The following is a 19,946-nucleotide window of genomic DNA, read 5'->3' as shown; positions in this document are numbered from 1 at the left end:
CAGACACGGCGCGGGGAGACACGGCGGGGCGGGGCCACGTGACGCCCCGTGGGAGCGGGGGCTGCTCTAACTGCGGCCGGCCAATAACGCTGTACGAGCAGGGCCAGTGGCGCAATGGATAACGCGTCTGACTACGGATCAGAAGATTCTAGGTTCGACTCCTGGCTGGCTCGGCTGCTCTTTTTTTCCCCCCATTTTCTACTCTCCCGTATTTTTTCCCCGAGCCCAAGCCAGGAGCGCTGCCCCATCCCCTGCGGCCTCCATCCGAGCCCAGGGGCTGCTCGCAGCTGCCGCGGGTTAACCCAGGGCTAAAGCTCACCCCGCTCCCACAAGCTCTGTGTGAAGGCCGGAGCAATGAGACCTTAGGAAACACCACTCTGAGCACCGCTTCGCAGTACTGTCTTTAATCACTGAAATCACACGGGCCAGGCCGCTGCTGCCGGCCTACATGTAGTATAAACACCCAGCGGCACCAACAGAGCTGTGCTGAGGTGCCTTCAGAACCATGAACCCCGACACTCGGTTCTCCACAGCTTCACACCGTCACTTCCAGTGCTCAGTACATACAGGAGGGGAGCGTTCACACTTAATAATTTACACAGCGCCTCACACCTGGAAGTAGGACAGCCCGCATCTCCTGGTGCTGGGGAGCAGGGGGAGGCTGTCACAGTAACCAGACACTGCGTGAAAGCGGAGGCCAAACTTTCCACTGCTTTGCAGGAGGCTCCTGTGAGACACTGCACTGCAAACTGGGGCTGTATGACAGACAAAAAGAGCCAAACTCTCCAGCCCCTTGCTCCGATAAGTTGATATTATTAATGTGAGCAAATCTGTTTATAGTGTTATAGTGGCTGGACCGATGTGAGTCCAGGTTGTGGGACTGGACTCTAAATCCCACTGTAACAAAGCCTTTAGAATCATCTTGAGCTCGTTCCCAGAGCTCTAAATAAGCACCACTATAAAATGGCTTTGTGCTGAGCAAACACTAAGGAGCGGCCAGGCCGGGGCTGAGCTGTGGGCACAAACCATGCAAACACCAGTCAAATATCTTTACATAGAGAACTTCATTTCCAAAGTGAGCTCTGAGAGCAAGAGCAGGGATGGATTTCCCTCGCATCCATACTAACAGCATCCCAGCCGTTCCAAACATGCACACCGTGGCAAAGCAGATGGGCCCCTGTGTGTTGCTGTGACATTAGAGCAGCAGCTCACATCCAGTCACCACAGTGGCTTAGCCCAGCTCGTTTCAGTTTCTCATTGTGTTCAAAATGGGATACTGTCAGAGGTTGTGCTTGGAGAGCTGGTGCTTCTACAGCCACACCTGATATACCAGAGTTCAGGGAATTCAGGGGGAGCTCTTAGCACACTGTTTTGCAAAGACTCCTTTATTTTCCTTTCCTAAAATATTACTAAGAGAGTGTCTTAATCCTCCTATTAATAATTCGACGTCCTTTGGAGAGTGTGATGAAATGTGCTTGTCAGGAATCACTTAGTAGGTTGATGGAACATTCCCAGCAGGCAGGCCAGCCTCTGGCCTTTTAATTGTGCATGGCATCATCTGAGTTCGTTGGCATGACAGCAAGTTGTGCTTTCACTGAAGAAGTTTCCAATACGAGCCCAAAAGAACCTCCAAGTAGCAGAAAAAGGCACATAAGAATAAACCAATCAGTTTAGATAAACATGCCATGTTCCTGGTCAAGGAGACAGAGTTCGGTACAGGAAATCAACGGAGGGTGGGGAGAGGGCGATCACAAAACAAACACAGTTGTCAGCCACGTCGGCTAGTAGTGATGCTGGTACACAGCTGCTGGGGTTGTGCCATTCTCTATGTGTTTCAGATGACAGGAGTGACAAAGCAAATGGTCATCCAGAGGGTAACAGCGATGGCCATCTTCGTCGTTCAGTTCCATCCCACAGTCCTGCAGGGAGAGGTCATACAAATTTAATTAGACTGTGTTTATCACCCAGTGTCAACTGGGGTCTGTCTTGCAGGAGAATGTCATGACAGGGACAGTAGCTCCTCATAAGCAGCTCCTTCCTAATAAGTTCAATATTTGTTAAGAGCAGGAAAGCAGCTGACATAGGCATTTTGAAGGGCAGCCTTGTATACACAGGTCTTAACTAGTTAGACTAACTAAGCTTTATTTCTTAATGAGTTACATCCCTTTGTGTTTTAAACGTACTCAAGTTTCCTTACGCTCTCAGGTAGGATTTGCCACTTTGCATTCAATTAATTGCAGTTGTACTGATGTGAAACTCACCTGCAGTCAGGGTTTCTTTCCACTGCACTATGAGCACAATGACAGGAGACACGTACATATTGTAATTGATGTTACATAACAACGAAGGCTCTCTGGGATGTCCGCCATGAATATTTAAAAGCTCACATCTCTTGAGATTTATGTGGCAGACGTATTTCCTCCCCTTACCACTGACCGCACATTCACTTCATTTCTAAGTGTAGATAACTTACACCAGACAGGATCACTCATCACCTTAGCATTTCTGAACAGCCCAGCCTGGAAACCAGATACACTAATGTGATCTGGAGCTCAGGGCTTTCAAAGAGCAGCAAGAGAACCTTACTGATTCACTACATCTCCTTCATTAACAAATAAACTGGATAGCAAGCGAACTGACAACTGGACTTTTGTCTGCCATTAATATTAAAGGATTTCAGAATGCAAGGTCTGAATTGCTCATATACAGCACTGGAAGGGAGGAGATTCTAAACATAAAAGCTATTATCACTTTTAAGCACGCACTACTCCCCCAGAAAGCTGCTGACCTACCTCGCAGTGATAACATTCCACGTGGTAATCCTTGTCCATAGACACAACCCGAATGGTCTCATCAGACCCCTGTAAGCATTCAAGCAAATGAGAAGAAATGACAGAGGATTACAGGGGATCAGACACACGCACTCTGCAGATTGGTTCTTGTAACAATACCAGCGTTGAACAAGTGCATTTTGGCCAGTGGTTGGAAATCACAAATAAATCCTGCCACCTACAGTCATTTTTACACTGAAGCTTCATCACTGGTTGACTGCTGATATCCTCTAAAGCATTAACATCAGGAACGTAGAATTCTCTCTGCCTACGGGTCGCATCTATCCTAAAACATGCATTGATGATCAGACAGTTTCAATATATCACATTTCTCGGCACTTTAAATCGGCTTTGACAAAGACCCATCTCCAGATATGACAATGAGTCAGTCCCAGAGGGCGAACACATGAGCACCACCACCATTTTCTGATGTGAAGGAAAGGTAGCCCTGCACAATGCTAACAACAGAATACTAGTGCAGAAGGCAATAAAGTAGCCTGGCTCAAGGGGAATAGGCTGTGTTACCAAACAAAGGAAGGCTCACATCTCAAGGGCAGTGTATGAGCGTCATGTAAAAGTGGAAGTAATTGTCTCTCTGCATCCAGAAGGACACTCATCTTGACGTGGGGTCAAGAGTGGAAGAGAGCAAGACCTGAGACATAATGCTTTCTCTTCAGAAGGGATAAGTGATAAAAGGTTCTCACCTCAGAGGGCAGAATGGGAAGCCCACACGCTGCACACTTTGGAGCTAAAACTCTGCAAGAGGAACAAGAAATTGAAGGCGAGTTATACATCCGCATAAAAAGAGAGGCTTCCATAGGAAAGCTTAACATCTCAAGACCACAAATTCAATTAGGATTGATTTACACTGTAAAATTCCTGGCTGTTATTAAGAAATTTGGAAGAGAGAATGAGGACAAAGTGAGCAGAACTGGCTTCAGAAAAGGGTATAAAAACAATGAGTTGCCTTGCACCACAGCAGGAAATTTCAGAGAAAACACTAAGGGTTTTAACCCTGCTGGATTCCTCAAGGCCTTGTTCAGAAAGTAAATGAAGTTGCAGGGAAATAAGTATCGTTTCAGAACAACAGTGACACACAAAGCACAATATAAAACAATTCCAGGGGCTGTTTGAGTAATACTTATTATCTGTCTGCCCAGGAAACAGGAGCATGTTAGCCAAACAGGCACTCCAAATGTCTGCTGCTCTAATCCCAGAACCACTAGCTAATAGCAGAGCTCTTCTATTTCACTGTCTAAACAAGTGATTTTTCAAGTGGATTCATTAGTCGTGTAATTTAAAGCTGGATAAAGTTTGCTTTGGACGTTCAGAGGTGATTTCTAAAAACATTCTTTGAAACTCAGCCCTGCAGCTACTCCAGAGCAGGTTGCATTGACTTTTCTGTCTTCCTTCAATGCAGACTAATGTCTTACATCACCGAACACTTCATGAGCACTATTTCTCACCTACCTCAAAGACCACAGAACACACTCTGCTTTGCAGAAGGTGCAGCTTAAGCCTGGGGGTTAAGTGACTTCCTCAAAGTTACATGGAAAGTCAATGGCAGGGCAAGAGGAGAGGCATTGGTAACTCATAGGATTTAGCCCCATCCTCAAACTCCTGGCTTCTAATTCTGTGTCTGTTTCACTGATCTATACTTCCTAATTAGCTGAAAAGCTAAATTAGAGGCTTGCTGATTGTGTCTCCTCTGATGTTATTTTGTCCTTACTTGTGGTAATCTCTGACACAGTAGATTTTGTTTTCAGTGTCCACAGTGAATGGGACACCATCCAGACACTCGTTGCAGACCACACATCGGAAACAGCCCGGATGATATGATTTCCCCAGAGCCTGCAGGATCTGCAACAAACCAGGAGACAAGAAGCACGTGAACAGTCAATATGGGTGAAATAACACACTCATAGCTTTGCATCAGACACTGCTGCATGAATTGACTACTGGACAGACAGGTTAGCAGAGCACGGCTGATACCCCACAGCAAGAGAGCACTGCAGAGCCTCTCCTTTCTGCACAGGATTATGAAAACTCTGCCCAGAGAAGCCCAGAAGGGGACAAAAAACCCCAGCTGGCACCATTTGCACTGAAAACAGGGAGAGCAAAGTCCTTGCATCACATGCAGCAGGATGCCAGCTTTGCTTTCCTGCAAAAGCCAACAAAAGGCTTAGCGGATTTTCTTTCTGCTCCCCAGCTCACACCAGGCAGAGCAGCAAATGACAACAGACAGCACCAGTTATCAAAATGTTTTGCTGCTGGTACGTTCTTCTAAAAAGCCGTGGGATTCTTTTACCTAAAGCAATAATCACTTACCATGTCCATTATCAAATGACCACAAATGAAACACCTGTCAGCTGACTGCTGGAAACCAGAGTACTGCAAGGACAAAAAAGAAGTGGCTTAACATTTCACAGGGCTAGCAGAGCATAAGCAATAGCATATTGTAGGGCATTATTTGCTTGGCCTTTTCCTGTACTCCTTACACAAACTAAACTTTCCACTATTTCTACTTTGCTTTGGGTTCTGCACTGTGACACCACGGCCTCCCACTCAGCTACTTGCAGTGCCACATGTGGGCAGCTACTGCATCTCAGAGCTGGCCAACTTGCTCTACCTGGTCTGCTGGTGTGCACAGGAGAAGGGCCAGGCTGTGCAGGAGCTGTGCAAAACACAGGCAGAGCCACCAAGGAGAAAGGCTGTGTGTCTCCCATGGAGGCTGAGACATGGTGGGGCCACAAGGGTCAGCTGTGTGCTTACCAGGAAATCTTCCTCACAGAACACCTTTCCATTGACGAAATAAAAGGCTTTTCCTCTCAGCTTCCGACCTAAGGGAAAGAAAACACAGGCAGAAGAGAAAGGTCAATAGAGAGCAAGGAGAAAATGTGAATGGAAAATGGGCACTGAGAAGTGATAACTGAGAAGTGACCTGCAACAAGGATATCAGAACACAGAAGCCCTACAGCTGGAGCAGAGCCTCCACCTCCAGAATGTCCTCACAGAGACAAGATGACAGTCTTCCAAGAAGGGAATGTACATGTGGGGAAGATCTATATTTACTACACCTTCTGTGTTTATGCTTTGCACCTGCATTCTGTTTTCAGTTCCACATAACTATGGTAATACAGCTCCCACTGCTACTCCTAAATGGAGGCCTCAGCTGGCTTGTCTACAGATGTGGAAGATAGAAGATTTGGACTCACTTCTCAGTGCTTTAGGACTGTGTGGCAGCCTTCGACCAGTAGTCACGGTGGCTGCTGAACATTAAGAAAAGGGAGAAGCTAAGCAGAGTTCCTTCATTAAATTAAAGCTTTTGCCATCTGCTGTCTACACCAGAGGGCACTCTCTGGCCAGGAAACACTTCATGATGTTACACAGGAGGCTCCAGAGCAGCTCCAACTTTTGGCAGCGAGCTCAGAAACATTTAACTTCGATCTTAAATTATGTGATAGCGTGGGCTCTGCTGATCTTCCCAACTGCCTTCCCACCTGTATGCAACATCTCTCCTTAAAGACAAGTGTGCAGTGGTGAGGGAACACACACATGGAGCTGCAGGATGAAGGTATTTCTTTGGGCAGCAGCCCCAACACTGGTGTGTGAGCAGCAGTCATCCAGCAGAGTAGCTGCTGCACCATTCCTCTATGGTGACAAAAGAAGCATTTATGAGGCTTCCTGCACCCGGTGTATTTTTAACCTGGTGACATTCAAAGGTCCAGACTGACGGCGACAGGCCTTTGGAGAAGCCACTGCAGCCAGTGCTGCGCAGTCCTTTGATCAACACAAACCACCGCCCTTTGATACACCTAGGAACACCACAGCATGATTTGTCTTTATCAGGAGCAACCGCTCTAATACATGTCCTACACTGCCAGCTCCTGCCTGCGTTTCATTTTCACTTCCTCCTGAACTGAGCTCATCTCTCACTGAAAGAAATCAGACAGTTGTAATTCTTCAGCGTTTCAACCCTCTCACCCACTCCCTTCCCCAGCAGGTAGTCTGAGCTGCATGCTTTTATGTTCTGCTCCCCCCCGGCCTGACCTACCTGGCTGCAGAGCCTCCAGCATGGCCTCAAGGTCACTCCAGCACCTTACTTCTTTTATATGAGCATGGAGGAAGTCCTCACAGTTTGCAGATGACACTAAGCTGAGTGGTGCAGTTGATACGGTAGAAGGAAGGGATGCCATCTAAAGGGACACCATCCAAAGGGACATAAGCGAGCTCAATAGATGGGCCCATATGGACCTAATGAAGTTCTGCAAGGCCAAATGCACTTGGGTCGAGCCAATCCCAGATACATATACAGACTGCGAGAACTCACTGAGAGCAGACCTGTGAAGGACTCGGGAGTCCTAGCAGATGAAAACCTTAACAAGAGCCAGCAGTATGTATTTATGGCCCTGGCCAACAGTATCCCAGGCTGTGTCAAAAGAGGAGTAGCCAGCAGGACGAGGGAGGGGATTGTCTCTCTCCTCTCTGCCCTTGTGAGGCCCTACCTGCAGTACTGCATTCAGGTTTGGCCCTTCAGCACAAGGAAAATGTAGATCTTTTGGAGGGGGTCCAGAGGAGAGCCTCACTTAGAGGCCAGCACACAGCCCAGCTCAGCTTTGACCAACAGGCAGGTAACCCAGTTCAGATCAAAGTCTCCGTGAACCCGTGGGCAGAAGGACAGGGAAACCTGTGCCAAGAGAGCAGCCCCGTTACCAGTTTCTCTCTCTCAACCGCATCAGCTGGACTGTAAAACTGAAAAACACCCTCTGCACTCTCACCAACATGTCAAGCAGTAAAAACAAAACTCAGAGGTAAAAAAAAACCATACCCAAGGCCTGAAAGCCAAAAACGTGCTTTGAAGCATACAGCAAAAGGTCAGCTGCCCATAACAGCAAAGCAACCACAGGCAAAGGCAGAAATGGCTCTTCAAGGGGAAACATTGCAAAACCACATAGGCCATATAACAGAGCAGCACCTCTTCTTCACTGATGGCAAAGCACTGTGAGAAGATATCTGAATGCTTCTACTTAAAGGGAACCCCAGCATTATTCTCTGAGACCTCCAGCACTGGTTTTTGATCCCATGCTCAGTCAATCTCTGCTCCAGAGACAGCTGCTGTGCTCCGCTCCCAATGCATATGCACTGGGCAGCGGGCAGTGCTCTCCTCCCAGCCCTGCACCAAAGGACAGATATATGCTGGGGACCTCAGGGCCGTGCCAAGCCCTCACAGCAGCACTGCCCTGGGATCTGGCCAGAGGAGGAACACGTAGCACTGCCCTGCCATGGCAGCTGCCCTGCATTTTCTCCTGCACACCAAGTGTGGCTGCTGTGCCGCAGGGGTTTGCACCAGTGAGCTGAGAGCTCAAAGTCGGTAAGAACAAAACAGCATTCAGATTGGAGCGGAAACAAGCGCTGATGCTGCTCTGTCTCCCAACAGCCTGTAGAGCTTGGCACGTCAGAATCTCTTCTGAGATTACTCCTGCTAAAAAATGCATCGTTTCCTGCACAGCCTATCACATGAGGATTTTATTAAAGGGATGCTGAGGGAGGATTCCTGGCAACACCTTACACTCCCCGCTTTGAAGCTCCACGTAGCTGTGCTTAAAAATCACTGCTACACGACTAATTAGCCCAAGCAGAGGGCGATGCTTGCGGTTAAACTGCTGCAATACCTCACTACCTTGTTTAGTAAATGACCCTTGATACCGCTGTGCACCACTACATTGTGAAATGCAGTCAGAGACAGCCAGCTGGTATTATTTCAAACTCTGCTGCTGGAACAGCAACCTGTCACCCTTACACAGACACCAGCAGAGATCTGAGCTTAAATAAAAGTCATGCAGGCACACCAAAGGTCAAACCCTGTCATCTGGCAACATGCAGATCTCCACTTCTCTGCAACAAGGGCACAAAACCTGGTTCTGCTGTAGGTTCTCCCATCTGCAGTTGAATGTCAAACCTTCACTCAGACCACCTTGCAGTCGGTTCTTTCTTTTTGGCTTCCGTGCTCGCCTACTGATTTCCTTCATAGTCATCTCTGACACTTCCCTTGCACGATTTTAGCTTTCAGATTTCCTCTGAGGACCCAGCGCCATGAGCACAAGAACCATGTGCTCCCAAGTGTATGGGGAGCAGAGCTGGAGCCGTCGGATCAGAGCCTGCCTGAGTCCTAGAAAGAAGTACTAAAACAAAACAGCAAGTTAAATGTCATTTATAAGGGCTCCTTCCTAGCTAAAAAGTAAATACCAGCACCTGGAAATACCTGTGTTCTTCAGTGTTCTGAGTGATTACGCAGAACCTTGAAAGGTTAATGCGTAACAAACCAACCGATGAATAAAAATGTTTGTCCAACAAACTGAAAGCAAAGCAATATGCAAGCAGAAGCCTCAGACCTGCAGGAAACAGCTGTCTGACTTCCGAGGGTGTTTTTTGAATCTACTTTCAGAACCTTCAGTAAGGCAGATATTATGCAGTGCCAGAGCAGCAGAGAGACCACATTTCTTCCCCCTCTCCCCCTCCACAGAAAGCTGCCCTGTTTGTGTGCCTGCCTTGTAATAAACAAGAAGATAAACGAGACTTTGATGCCAAAGTAATCATTCTAAATCTGTTGTTTTGACCTCTGAGCCAAATTTTCTGCATTACATGCCTGTGGCTCAGATAATACAGTTAGTTTTTTTCCTGACAACTGAACCCTGTCGCATATGTATAGCTCTGCTCTACCCATTGCTCTCTTCTACCACTTAACTCTGAAGGTACATACAGCAGGAAATAGAGGGTGCAGGCAATTGGGCACCAGGAGGCACTGGTGCACCCACCCCTTCAGAGCCACTCAGCTTTATCTGCCTGGGAAACCAAGGCACCATCTGGATACAAACCCAACTATGAACAAAATTAGAAATCCTTGCTAAACTGAAAACAGCAAGACAGAAGATATAAATATCTGGAGGACAATATGCTTTACCTTAATAGGTAATTTGGTGTATTTTATTTATTGGAGGGGAGATGTTCAGCGTTTCACCAGAGCATGGATTTTAGGATGGAAATCACAAGCAACCTTCACTTCTCAAAGGCAGCCTGCGCTGGATGCTGTCCAAGATGAACTCCACTTGACCCTCAGCACACTGCCTAACTACTTACTTTTCAGATAGAAAGCAGAGTTTCCACATGTGCTGCTTTGCAGCCAGGCAGACGACGCTGTCCAGACAAATGTATATTTTTCTGGCAGTTAGAAAAATCTCATCACATTTACCACAGCGGCTTCACGATGCACAGCACTGAAGGCACTTTACCCGTGATGAAAACCATTTCAATTTGTGCAGGGGGGGGTTTCCTCACAGTGGAAGTCACTCAAAGTCAGACTGGACAGGGCTCTGAGCACCTGATGTAGCTGTAGGTGTCCCTGTTCATTGCAGAGGAGCTGGACTAGGTGACCTCTAAGGGCTCCTTCCAACTCAAATGATAATGAAGGACTCGCAGGAGATGCCGGCAGGCTGACCCAAGCACTGAGCGCACAACAGCACGACAGTGAGAGCAGAGGCCGGAAAGAAGGGAGCAGCGCTCTCAGAAACGTGCAGCATTTGAAGTACATTTCCTTTTCTCTTTTACCAACAAATCGCCTGGGAGCAGCGAGGGAAGGGGAGAAGTCATTTCCTTGATCTGCACAGTATGGACTCTTTGTTATTGTGTGCCTGCCAGCAGCTGGACTGGGAAGGGAAGAAGCAAACACATCCCTGAAGGCACGATGTGCAACCTGGAGAGTGGACACTCAGCAGATTTCTGGCAATCTGCAGCTCTCTGGATTGTGGCCATTACTTAAGAACCGCTTTTTACCACAACATTCAGAGAAAAATCTTTCTGCCCATCCTTTGCAGCAGACAACCACTGCTGCCTGAAAGCACATGGAAAATAGCAGCAGACCCTGAGCATGGGTCAGATGGTAGCACTGCTCTCCCACAGGGATGTGCAATACTTTCTATTCAAAGAAACACTGTTATTACTCCTCCCAACCCTCTTCCTCCCCTCCACCCCCCCCCCCCCACAGTGCCATCTTCCTATTTGAAAGCCCCAACACAGCTCCATAGAGATCACAGAATATCCTGATCTGGAAGGGACCCATAAGGACTGTGGAGACCAACTGCTGGCTCCACACAGGACCACCCAAAAATCAGATCACAGATGTTCCAGATCAGAGATGCTTCACTTATCCCTGGATAAGCAGGAAGTGTAGCTCTGCGCTGCTCAGCTCAGCTTCTTTCCATCCTTCTGGCCTTACCTGAAGCACAAAACATTTCATCCTGCACTGGAAAGCTCTGGAGAGGGTTGACTTTCAGAACAAGCAGCAAACAGTGTTTTTTTTTCAGCTCTCATTAACACACCTTGTTAGATACGGAAGAAAGCTTATTCTTAATCAAACATACAGAAAAAGAAGTGACCTCTAATACCTCTGCAACCACACATACGTCTATAGGGCTCAAGACAATAAAATCAGTTCTAAAAGAACACAAAGCGTTTGCTTCTAAAGCACCAAGTTGCACAGCTGTAATTTTAGACACATAACCCTGCTGCTGGGTTATTTGTCACAGGAGATCTGTGAGGAAGGGCAGCTTGGAGGCTGCTGGGACACAAATGGAGAATGGTCCCCGAAGCTGCAGCCAGGGATTCTCTCTGCAGGTTTCAAGTCAGCTCCTAAGACAGGATAAAGTGACAAGCTGCTGCTGCTGCTGAGCCTTTAGGGAAAATGCCATCCTATGCCAACACCCATTTTCTTGTCAGTTTTCCTGCCTCCAGCCAGATGACAGCAAAGCGCTGCGCTGGCAGCATAGGTGAGGCAGGGCAGTTGGTGCTGGACAGCTGGGAAATGAGCTGCAGTTCAAGGTTCAACTACTATTAGAGAGCACACACATCTTTCTATATTTAATCCTGCTTCACAGCTCCAAATAAAACACCAGGCCTTCCAGTCCTAATGAGTTTACACTTCTAAATACAACACGGGAGAAAAAAACCACAAAAGCTCATCTTGGAAAACCAAACTGATACATACACGAGCACCAGATGGATGATTATTATTTTTACCGCTGCCACATAGCTACGTTCCTAAAAATATGCTACTATAGCTCTAGGGTGAAACATAACAAAACTCAAAACCACCATCTTACAAAGGCAATTTGAAATAAGAAGCCTGGTTTCTCAACCCAGCTCCATAGCAAAACTCCTCTTATTTTATTTATTTATCTTTTCAAACGTGTGTTTTTTGGCAGTGGGGGATGGCAGCTAACAGGAAACTGGGCTGCCCACCACTGCTGCAAGCTGTCTGATGAGGTGGCACAACAGCTCTAAGGTCTGCCTGGACACCAAAAAGCCCTGAGTCCCAGTTAGGGCATCCTTACTGCCACTTTGAAACAAAGCACTCATATAAATAAGAAAATGTGTCTACAGTTGAGAGACAAAGGAATGAAAATAATCTCCCCACACACCAGAAAGCAGAAGACAGGCACAATTCAAAATATCTTTCCTAAATGCATTGCAGGAATCTATTCGAAACCAAACAGCGAGTGCTGCCACAAAGGCACACAGCTGCAGAAGCTTCCAGCTGGCAGACAAACGAATAACCGCATCCTTCTGTTTTCCCCCTGACACCAGAAAAACATTCACCAGAGGAACCCATTACAGGGCTGTGCTCGAGTGGCAACACCAGGCAGGGTTACTTACTGCAGGCTCCACAGGTGAAGCAGCCGTCGTGGTAGAGGTTGCCCATGGCTTGGCAGGCCTGGTTGGCTCCGTACACCCCTTTGCTGCACTTCACGCAGGTTCCTGCAAGAGATGGAGGAGAAGAGAGTTCAGGAGCAGGACTGAGGAGCACGCTGCTCCACATAGCGCTGGGTGCTTCAGTTGTGAGGGTCACCACACCTGCCCTGCACTGCTCGGCTGAGGAGCAGACACTGTGTACGTGACATGGGTGTCAGGACTCCTGAGAAATGCTGCCACTCAGGCCATCCAAACTGTGTCCTCAGTCCCAGACTCTTCTTACAATGAAATGTGGACAGGAAGGAGCCGTGCTAGGGCTCCCAACATATCAGGCCATACGGGCAGGACAGCCTCCTGGAGATCCTTAGTCATGCTGCTTTGCTGCTCTTGGGTATCGCATGCGCCACAGCAATCGGAAAGGTCTCGTCAGAGCTGGGGAGAAAACAACTGGGGAGCAGTGCTGGAAATAGCACCCATGCTGGCAGCCCAGGTTTGGTTTGCAGTCTCTTCCCACTGCCAGGACACTACCCCAAGCCCTGCTATGCCTGGAGCTTGAGCCCACACCAACCACAGCCTCCAGGGAGGTTGCGGAGGATGGGAAGCTGCTCTGTTTTGGCCACATTGGACCTGAGGGGAAAGGCTGGCCTGGCCAGAGGCCCACCCCCACATGGATCGGCATGAGGCTTGTGGAACATGCTCTTTTCAAACTAAGCAGATTTATCTCCGGTATCTATTGAAAGAAACACTTTAAGAAGGCAAATATGATCAGCAATGAAAGATGAGATAAATCATGCAAGCATTACCACGAAAAAAAGAAAGGCAAGATAAGAAAAAGTTGGCTTTTTGCACGCCTGTGTTCTCTCCCAGGCATGCGGGATCAGCTCCAGCCCAACAGTTGTGCAATGCCCCGGCACAGAAGCGAAGGCCAGCTCACACAGCTCCCTTCTGACTGCAGCAGCGCAGAGCTGTGAGCGGAAAAACTGCAGGTTCTGCTGCTTAAAAGCTTCTTTCCATGACATCCACCAAGCTTTCCAGAGAAATGACGTGTTGGATGTGCCTCCATTTTTCCCCCCTCTGTGCCAGGGAGCAGCAGCTGCAGAAAATTATCCGTGTGCTCTGTGTATGAGGAGCAATGAGCTCCCTTCCATCCATCCTGTGCCTGTCCCATTGAGGCTGTGGAAGGCAGGCAGTGGCTGTGTGCAGCCCAAGGGGACTGATGGCCTGGCCATATCCTGCGGCTGCCCAACATCTGCCATCCATACCCACCCCTCAGCTGCCCCATGCCCCTCTCCCTTCTGCTGCCCCTCTTCCATCTTGTGTTTAACCCTCCTGTTCACTATTTAGCCCTCCTGAGACACAGAAATTAAAGACAAGGAATGCAAGGCCTTGGTTACTTCACCACTCTTACATCAGTTTGAGCAGACAGCCCCCCAGTATCAGGCCCCCAGGCTCATGTGGCATTACAGGGGAAGAACAAGAGGTCTGTCCCGCAGCACTGGGGAGGTGAGCCTGGAGCACATGCGCAGCGCCCAGAAATTCACACTCGAGTGCACCGGCAGAAAGGCAGCCGGATCTGGAAAGGGCACGGGATGCAAACTGCTGATTTCAGTCCAATTTCTGCTGGTCGGGCAGCTCAGCCCAAGCAACAAAGAAGCCTCTGTTCCCTGTCACATCGGACGTGTCACGTGAAAGGCGATGAGCCCCCAGGGCACAGCATCCCTGTGTCCAGGGAGCCAGAGCCCATCGCTGCCAGCAGCAAGCAGTGTGGCTGCAGGGAAAGGCTACCAGATACCCAACCTATCTGTCCATCTGTCCAGGATGTCAGTCCCTGCCCCAAAGCTCAACGAGTGGACTGTGCTCCCACAGGACTCAAAGACTTTAAATGAGTTTCCTCTGAGCACTGCTATGCCACATTTGCTGGGAGGTACACACTGCATCCTGCTCACTAAAAACTCAACACAAAGGCAGACGAACAGAAGGAGGTTGAATTTACACTGCAGGACACCTGCTTGTATTTGGAAGAACACCCTGAGCCTGTACACCAACACCTCCAGGATCACCTTTCAGTCTGCCTGGGCACACCACAGCCAACCACAAGTGCAGCCTTTGGGCCCCAAAGTCAACTCCCACCTTGTGCAGGGAGGGGATGTGTGAAGTCTTTAAATCACACCATTTCCAAAACCCAGTGCCACCTCCCTGTGGCTCACCGTAACCTCGTCACCTCTACACAAGACCCCACAGTCAGCACGGAGGGAACATGGCCTTCCTACACACTGCATGCCTCTGCAAGCTGCTATTCCCTGCCAAGCAACCTCATGTCCCATAGTGCTGGTTCAAGACCTGAATGAAACTGAGCACCTGGAAAACAGGGCAGCCTGGCCCCCTCATCTCTTAGTACCATCGCTGACATTGTTACTCATAGCGATGAAGTACCCAAAGAACCACAAGGTTGATAAATGTAATTTTTTTGCCCTATCTTCGCATGAAGCGTGGAACCTCAGCTGCACACAGTGCTGGTAAAGCACAAAATGCCACCAAACTCCTCTGAGACATTTAAAGTACCCTACAGCGATGTGCCAAGACAATGTGATCTTCAGTGCAAAGCAACTGAGACTCCTTATGACTTTCATCCCCACTGCAACAGCATCCTGGCTGGGATATCTACTGATCTCTGTCTGACCTCCTTCTTCTTCTTTCTTTCCTTTTGTTGGAGACTTTTGCTTTACAGACCCAGCTGAGCTCCCATGAGGAGTGCTGCGGCGTGCTCCCAACACAATGCACAACACCAGCTCTACTGCTCACACAGCTTCCAAGCGGAGCTGCTGCACTTGTGACTGGTTCCACCCACCTGTATGCACTGGGGCTCCGGGTCCAAATGGGACTTGAGCTGCTCACCTACAGCTCTGCATCTACTGAGGGAAAGAAACTTGTGGCTGTGTTGAGCAGATGGCTGCTGGATGCTGAGGGGGCAACCCAGTGCTCTGCTGCCAAACGAGATGTGTGAGGTCCTGTTAACGTACCTGCAGCATATCAGCTCTGCTGTGAGCAATAAAGAAGGAAGTCAAAACTTTGCTCATGATAAATACCTGATCCAGGCAGAGAAGGACCAACAGAGCGTGCCTCCAGGCTGCGGCGAGCCAGTAACACAGCAGGGCACATCACTTTTCTGCCAGGGGACAGAAACCTATCTGCCTGCCACAAAGCTCAACTCCATCTCATGCCCTGAGATAAACAATCACAGCAAAGCCCTCTGCAGGCGAATGTACTGCTCCATGCCAAGAAACACACTTACTATGCAATCTGCAACTAAACACTCAGCGTGCCTTCAGCTGCGCCCACCCTGCTGCTGAATCACAGAGCAGCAGCAGAAGGGAACGCTCGCTTCAGCCATGACTTTTTGCCATGTGTGGTATTAAACCAGTTTGGTAGCATGCTCTTGTTCTCCTCACATGTAAGCGGTCTCTTTCCATCACAAAGTACCAACACAAACCTGTTGGCCTGCCAGAGCTTTTGGTCCACAAGTCAACTGTTCCTCCCAAGTACTTACAGCCCACTCATCATTTGAAAGCCAATGAGAACTGACACCTGGGGCAAAGAAAATCTGCTGACTGCAGGAAACCCTCCTATCCAAAGCGCTTCTCTCTGAGTGTGCAGTCAGCTCCTTCAGGGCCATTCCAGAAGCAGCTCCCTTGCAGCTCACACATCCAAGGACCACTGCATCACAGCCACGTGTGGGAGCCTCCAGGGCAAGTACTGCTGAGCACTCATCCTCCTGTAGGCCTGGTTACCCCCATGGCCTCCTGTGGGCCCAGCCACATTCCTGCCCCACATGGCACGTAGGTGTGATGCCATCCTGCTCCTTGGCAGGCTCCTTTCCATCCAAACGTGCTCAGGTAACATATTTTGAGCACGTGAAAAATGGTGAACGTTGTGAAGAGAAGAACCTTCTGAAGGGAAGAAGTTCCCAGCCAGCAAAGGTGGACACTTCCAAAGGCTCCAGGCTGGTGCTCAGCGCTGTCCTCTCATGGCTGCTGCACTATCTGCGCTATGAAACTTAAAGATTAAGAAGAAACAAACATTGAAACAAGAGTTTCCTCTACCTGTGATGAGTAATGGTTATATGAAAGAAACTGAAAAGCCATAACCCAGCAGCAGCAATACTGACACACAATGTGAAGGCATGAACCTGCCAGCACACACAGCAAGGAGCCACCTCACACCTAGGCACGCACCACGTCCTATCACAACTGTGCTTACCAAAGTAGTCAGCCTTGGGCCGCGCATCCATCTCCTGCTCCAGGCGCTGAGTGAGTGCTTCCAGCTTCAGCTCAGCTGCAGACGGCCCCTGCTCTGGCTGCTGGAGGGTCTGGCAGGGCAACTTCACCTTGGCCACGCCGCAGCCCTCCTGGTGCCCGCTGTCAGGATGGAGACTGCTCGTGCCCTCCTTGAAAGGCTGCTTTGGTGCATCTGAAGTCAACGGCCCACGTGCTGCTGCCAAGTGTGAGGTACCCAGCTCGGGGCCGCCGTTGGGCCGGTGGTTGTGGCCATGGGCCACAAAATGACTGGTGGGACTGGGGTGGACGCCAGCTTGCTGGTAGTCTATGCTGGGCCCCCCAGGAGCAGAGCTGGGTGGGAAGGGCCGTGAGCCGCCCTGGTACCACAGCTGGCCGCCATCTGTGGTTGGCCCATCCACGCCGGCCTGTGGCCCACAGGGCTCGGTGAGGGCCAAATGCCCGGGGCTGGGCTGTGCCGCAGAGGCTGAGAAGGAGGACCTGTGCTGCAGAGCAGCTGCTGGCGCCCCATCTGAGGGACCTGCAGGGCCACGCACCTGTGAGAAGGAGGAGGACCTCTGCCCGGCTGGCTTCAGCTCTTGGCCCTGGCTGCTCCTCCTGCTATCACCACCGTTCTCCTGAGGGTCTCCACGAAGCTCCGCTTCCCAGCTGCGCCGCCCAGCCTGGGAGCTGGGGGACGGTGGTTCCCCAGGCACGGGGAAGGCTCTGCAGGTGCCTGTTCGCCCGCTGCCAGGGCCCTCAGCTGCCACCTGGGGCAGCGGGCTGGTGGGTGAGCCCAGGGGCGGCTTGGCACCACGAGGTGCGGGCAGGCCGGGCCGTGGTGCACCCAAACCAGCCCCACCATTGAGGGAAGCGGTGGCCATCAGCATCTCCTGCTGCTGCTGCTGCTGCTGCTGCTGGAGGTGGATTTTGGCCATCTTGGTGGCAAAGACCCGCCGGGTCTCCTCGAACTCCGGGTTGTTGCCAGCCGCTCTGTCCACTCGAAAGAGCCCGTCCTTGGATGCCTCGTACATGTTGAGGTCCTCGATGAACTTGCTGGCCTCCAGGCCCAGGTCGTCGTACTTGTCCATCCTGCCCCGCTCTCCGGCTGCTGCCACCACCACACGCCGGGGACGCGCTGTGCGGGGCGGGCTGTCGGCCCGGCTCAAGTTTCTTTCTCCCCTCTTTCCCGTCCCTCTTCCCGCAGCGCAGAGGACGCGAAGCCGGAGCTCTCGGCGGCGGCAGAGTCACGGCGCGGCCCCGGCTGCCTCCCGCCGCTGCCAGTCCCGCCCGCCGTGCCGGGGGCGGGGGCCGGGGCCGGGGCGGAGCCGGCGGGGCGGTCCCGCCGCGTTGCACTGCGGCCCCTGGGGGCCCGCGGGGGTTGATGCTGGCGGAGGGAGCGGGGCGAGGCCGGGTCGGGGGCGTCGGTGCGGCCGGGATGGGGTGGGGTGGCGCGTGGGGAGCGGGCGGCTGCACTGGAGTGGTTGAGGGCCCCGTCCAGGCACTTACGGAGTTCTCCAAGGATGGGAGCTCCCTCATCTCCTCTGCTTGGCACTGCCCAGCTGCCGGCACCCTGCTGCCCTGCTATCCTCCAGGGCTGAACCACCAGCGATAAGCAGAGTTGTGAGTGCCAAGGATAAGGCAGAGCTGTGAGCTGCCAGGGAAATAGTTTGCATTCCTGGAGCAGGAGCTGCAGGAATGCACTCACCGGCTGAGCCGCCCTCATTTATTGGAGCATAGCACCATCCTGACCTGCCCCGGCTGACAGGCCAACCAAAGACTGAGCAAATCCCTGCTCTGGACTCTGAGGGCTGCAGTGCCCCTCAGTAAATACACTGAAAGGTGCAGGGTGGGGTGCGTGTGCTCAGCCTTGTAACGCTTCCCCAGCACTCGGGACAGGGCCCAGATGTTAAGGAATGTGTTGTGAATCAGGCTGTGACCAAACTGTGTTAGAAACCAGAAAATAATGCCCTCCCTTTCTAACAGCTCCCTTGCAAGAACTCTGCTTAGCAACAGGGACAGCTTGCCCCCCCCCCTCCCAACATGGCACACTCCTTACAGTGAGCTGCAGCCCCTCCAGGGAGCAACGTGTCACCTGTTACAGCCACCGCAGCCCAAGCTGACAGCATTGGATTCACAGAGTGGGGCTGGGGAGCAGCAGTAAATCACTCAGGAGGCCTTCATTGCCTGCCGAGCTTCTAAGTGATGGATAGCACTGAGGCACAAGGGGAAAACAATTCCCTCTGTCAAACCAACCCCTCTATCTGGCCTCTCTGAGCCTTGCTGTGCCCTGAGGAGGCTGAGGGAAGAAGCATCCCCAGGCAGGGCTGTTTTGTGTTCCCTTTGCAGAAAAATCAGCAGCTGAAGTGTGAACTGTGTTGGCCACGACCAGAAGCAGGTAAGGGCAGCTCTGAGAGCGGGGATTGCTAGGCTGTGCTGTGTCAGACAGGGCAGGGGATAAGGAGCTGAGGGCATGGCAGCCCCAGCAGGTATTCTGTGCTGAGCAGGTTTCATCTAGAGCCACCAGAGGCTGACAACAGAAGTAACTGACTCTTGAGTACTCCATCAAAACCAAGGAGCTATGAGGTTAAGCCCATAGAGCAACTAAAGCCTGAGCCTTGGTGTGTGATTGTGCCGGGAAGGAAAATGCTGGCTGCACTGAGCTCCAGGCAAGGAAGAGAGATGCTCAGGCTCAGCTTCAGGTGTTACCACTTTTGTTTTAAATGTTAAAACAATAAAGCAACGGAATTGGTACTGAACAGCAGATCTGCATTTCTTTGAGAGAATAAGAAAACACGACAGCGAGTAGATGGATGGCAGCATAAACCCCACTGCTTTTTTCCTGGGAGGAATTTGTTGTGTGCACAGGCAAAGAGTCATGGAGAAGGCAATCATACGTTGCCCTTGCACCTCTTCCCTCCTGCTCACCCAAGGATGTGCAGCACACCAGGTGAAGTCAGGCTCCTGACCCAGCACGGTGCAGACCCAGCTCACGCCTGCCTTTTTCTTTTCTGCAGACCAAGCTGAGGCCCCTGAGAGCTTTAGGAAACAAACCCTTTGGTGGGACAGAAGTATCACGGAATGGAAGTACCGACTTTGG

The 19,946-nt window shown here is 50.7% G+C and overlaps 1 protein-coding gene and 1 non-coding gene across 2 annotated transcripts; one reads left to right on the top strand and one right to left on the bottom strand.

Moving 5' to 3' along the window:
* Positions 1 to 100: 100 nt before the first annotated feature.
* On the top strand, positions 101 to 173 carry TRNAR-ACG (transfer RNA arginine (anticodon ACG)). The gene has a single exon. It is a non-coding gene; the product is annotated as a tRNA-Arg (tRNA).
* Positions 174 to 1,045: 872 nt separating this feature from the next.
* LIMD1 (LIM domain containing 1) lies at positions 1,046 to 18,143 on the bottom strand. The gene is made up of 8 exons (XM_015854182.3): positions 16,833 to 18,143; positions 12,540 to 12,641; positions 5,604 to 5,671; positions 5,160 to 5,222; positions 4,561 to 4,691; positions 3,536 to 3,587; positions 2,793 to 2,861; positions 1,046 to 1,919 (listed from the first exon to the last, which is right to left on the bottom strand). Exons 1-8 carry the CDS (start codon positions 17,935 to 17,937, stop codon positions 1,782 to 1,784), a joined length of 1,728 nt encoding a protein of 575 aa, XP_015709668.1. The 5' UTR covers positions 17,938 to 18,143; the 3' UTR covers positions 1,046 to 1,781.
* Between the last annotated feature and the right edge of the window lie 1,803 nt (positions 18,144 to 19,946).

The sequence above is a fragment of the Coturnix japonica genome, chromosome 2 (genome assembly GCF_054131305.1).
Source record: "Coturnix japonica strain WE chromosome 2, WE-NBRP24, whole genome shotgun sequence".
Classification (NCBI taxonomy): domain Eukaryota; kingdom Metazoa; phylum Chordata; class Aves; order Galliformes; family Phasianidae; genus Coturnix; species Coturnix japonica.
Note: the sequence above shows the minus strand (reverse complement) of the source record. Positions and strands in the feature narration are given on the sequence as shown.

Bases quoted from the DNA above. Each gene is read 5' to 3' on its own strand.
- LIMD1 (XM_015854182.3), bottom strand. From the start codon at position 17,937: ATGGACAAGTACGACGACCTGGGCCTGGAGGCCAGCAAGTTCATCGAG. The intron at 5,223-5,603 runs GTAAGCACACAG...TTGTCCTTGCAG, and splicing joins TCTGTGAGGAAGATTTCCTG to TACTCTGGTTTCCAGCAGTC. The intron at 1,920-2,792 runs GTAGGTCAGCAG...CTCTCCCTGCAG, and splicing joins TGGAATGTTATCACTGCGAG to GACTGTGGGATGGAACTGAA.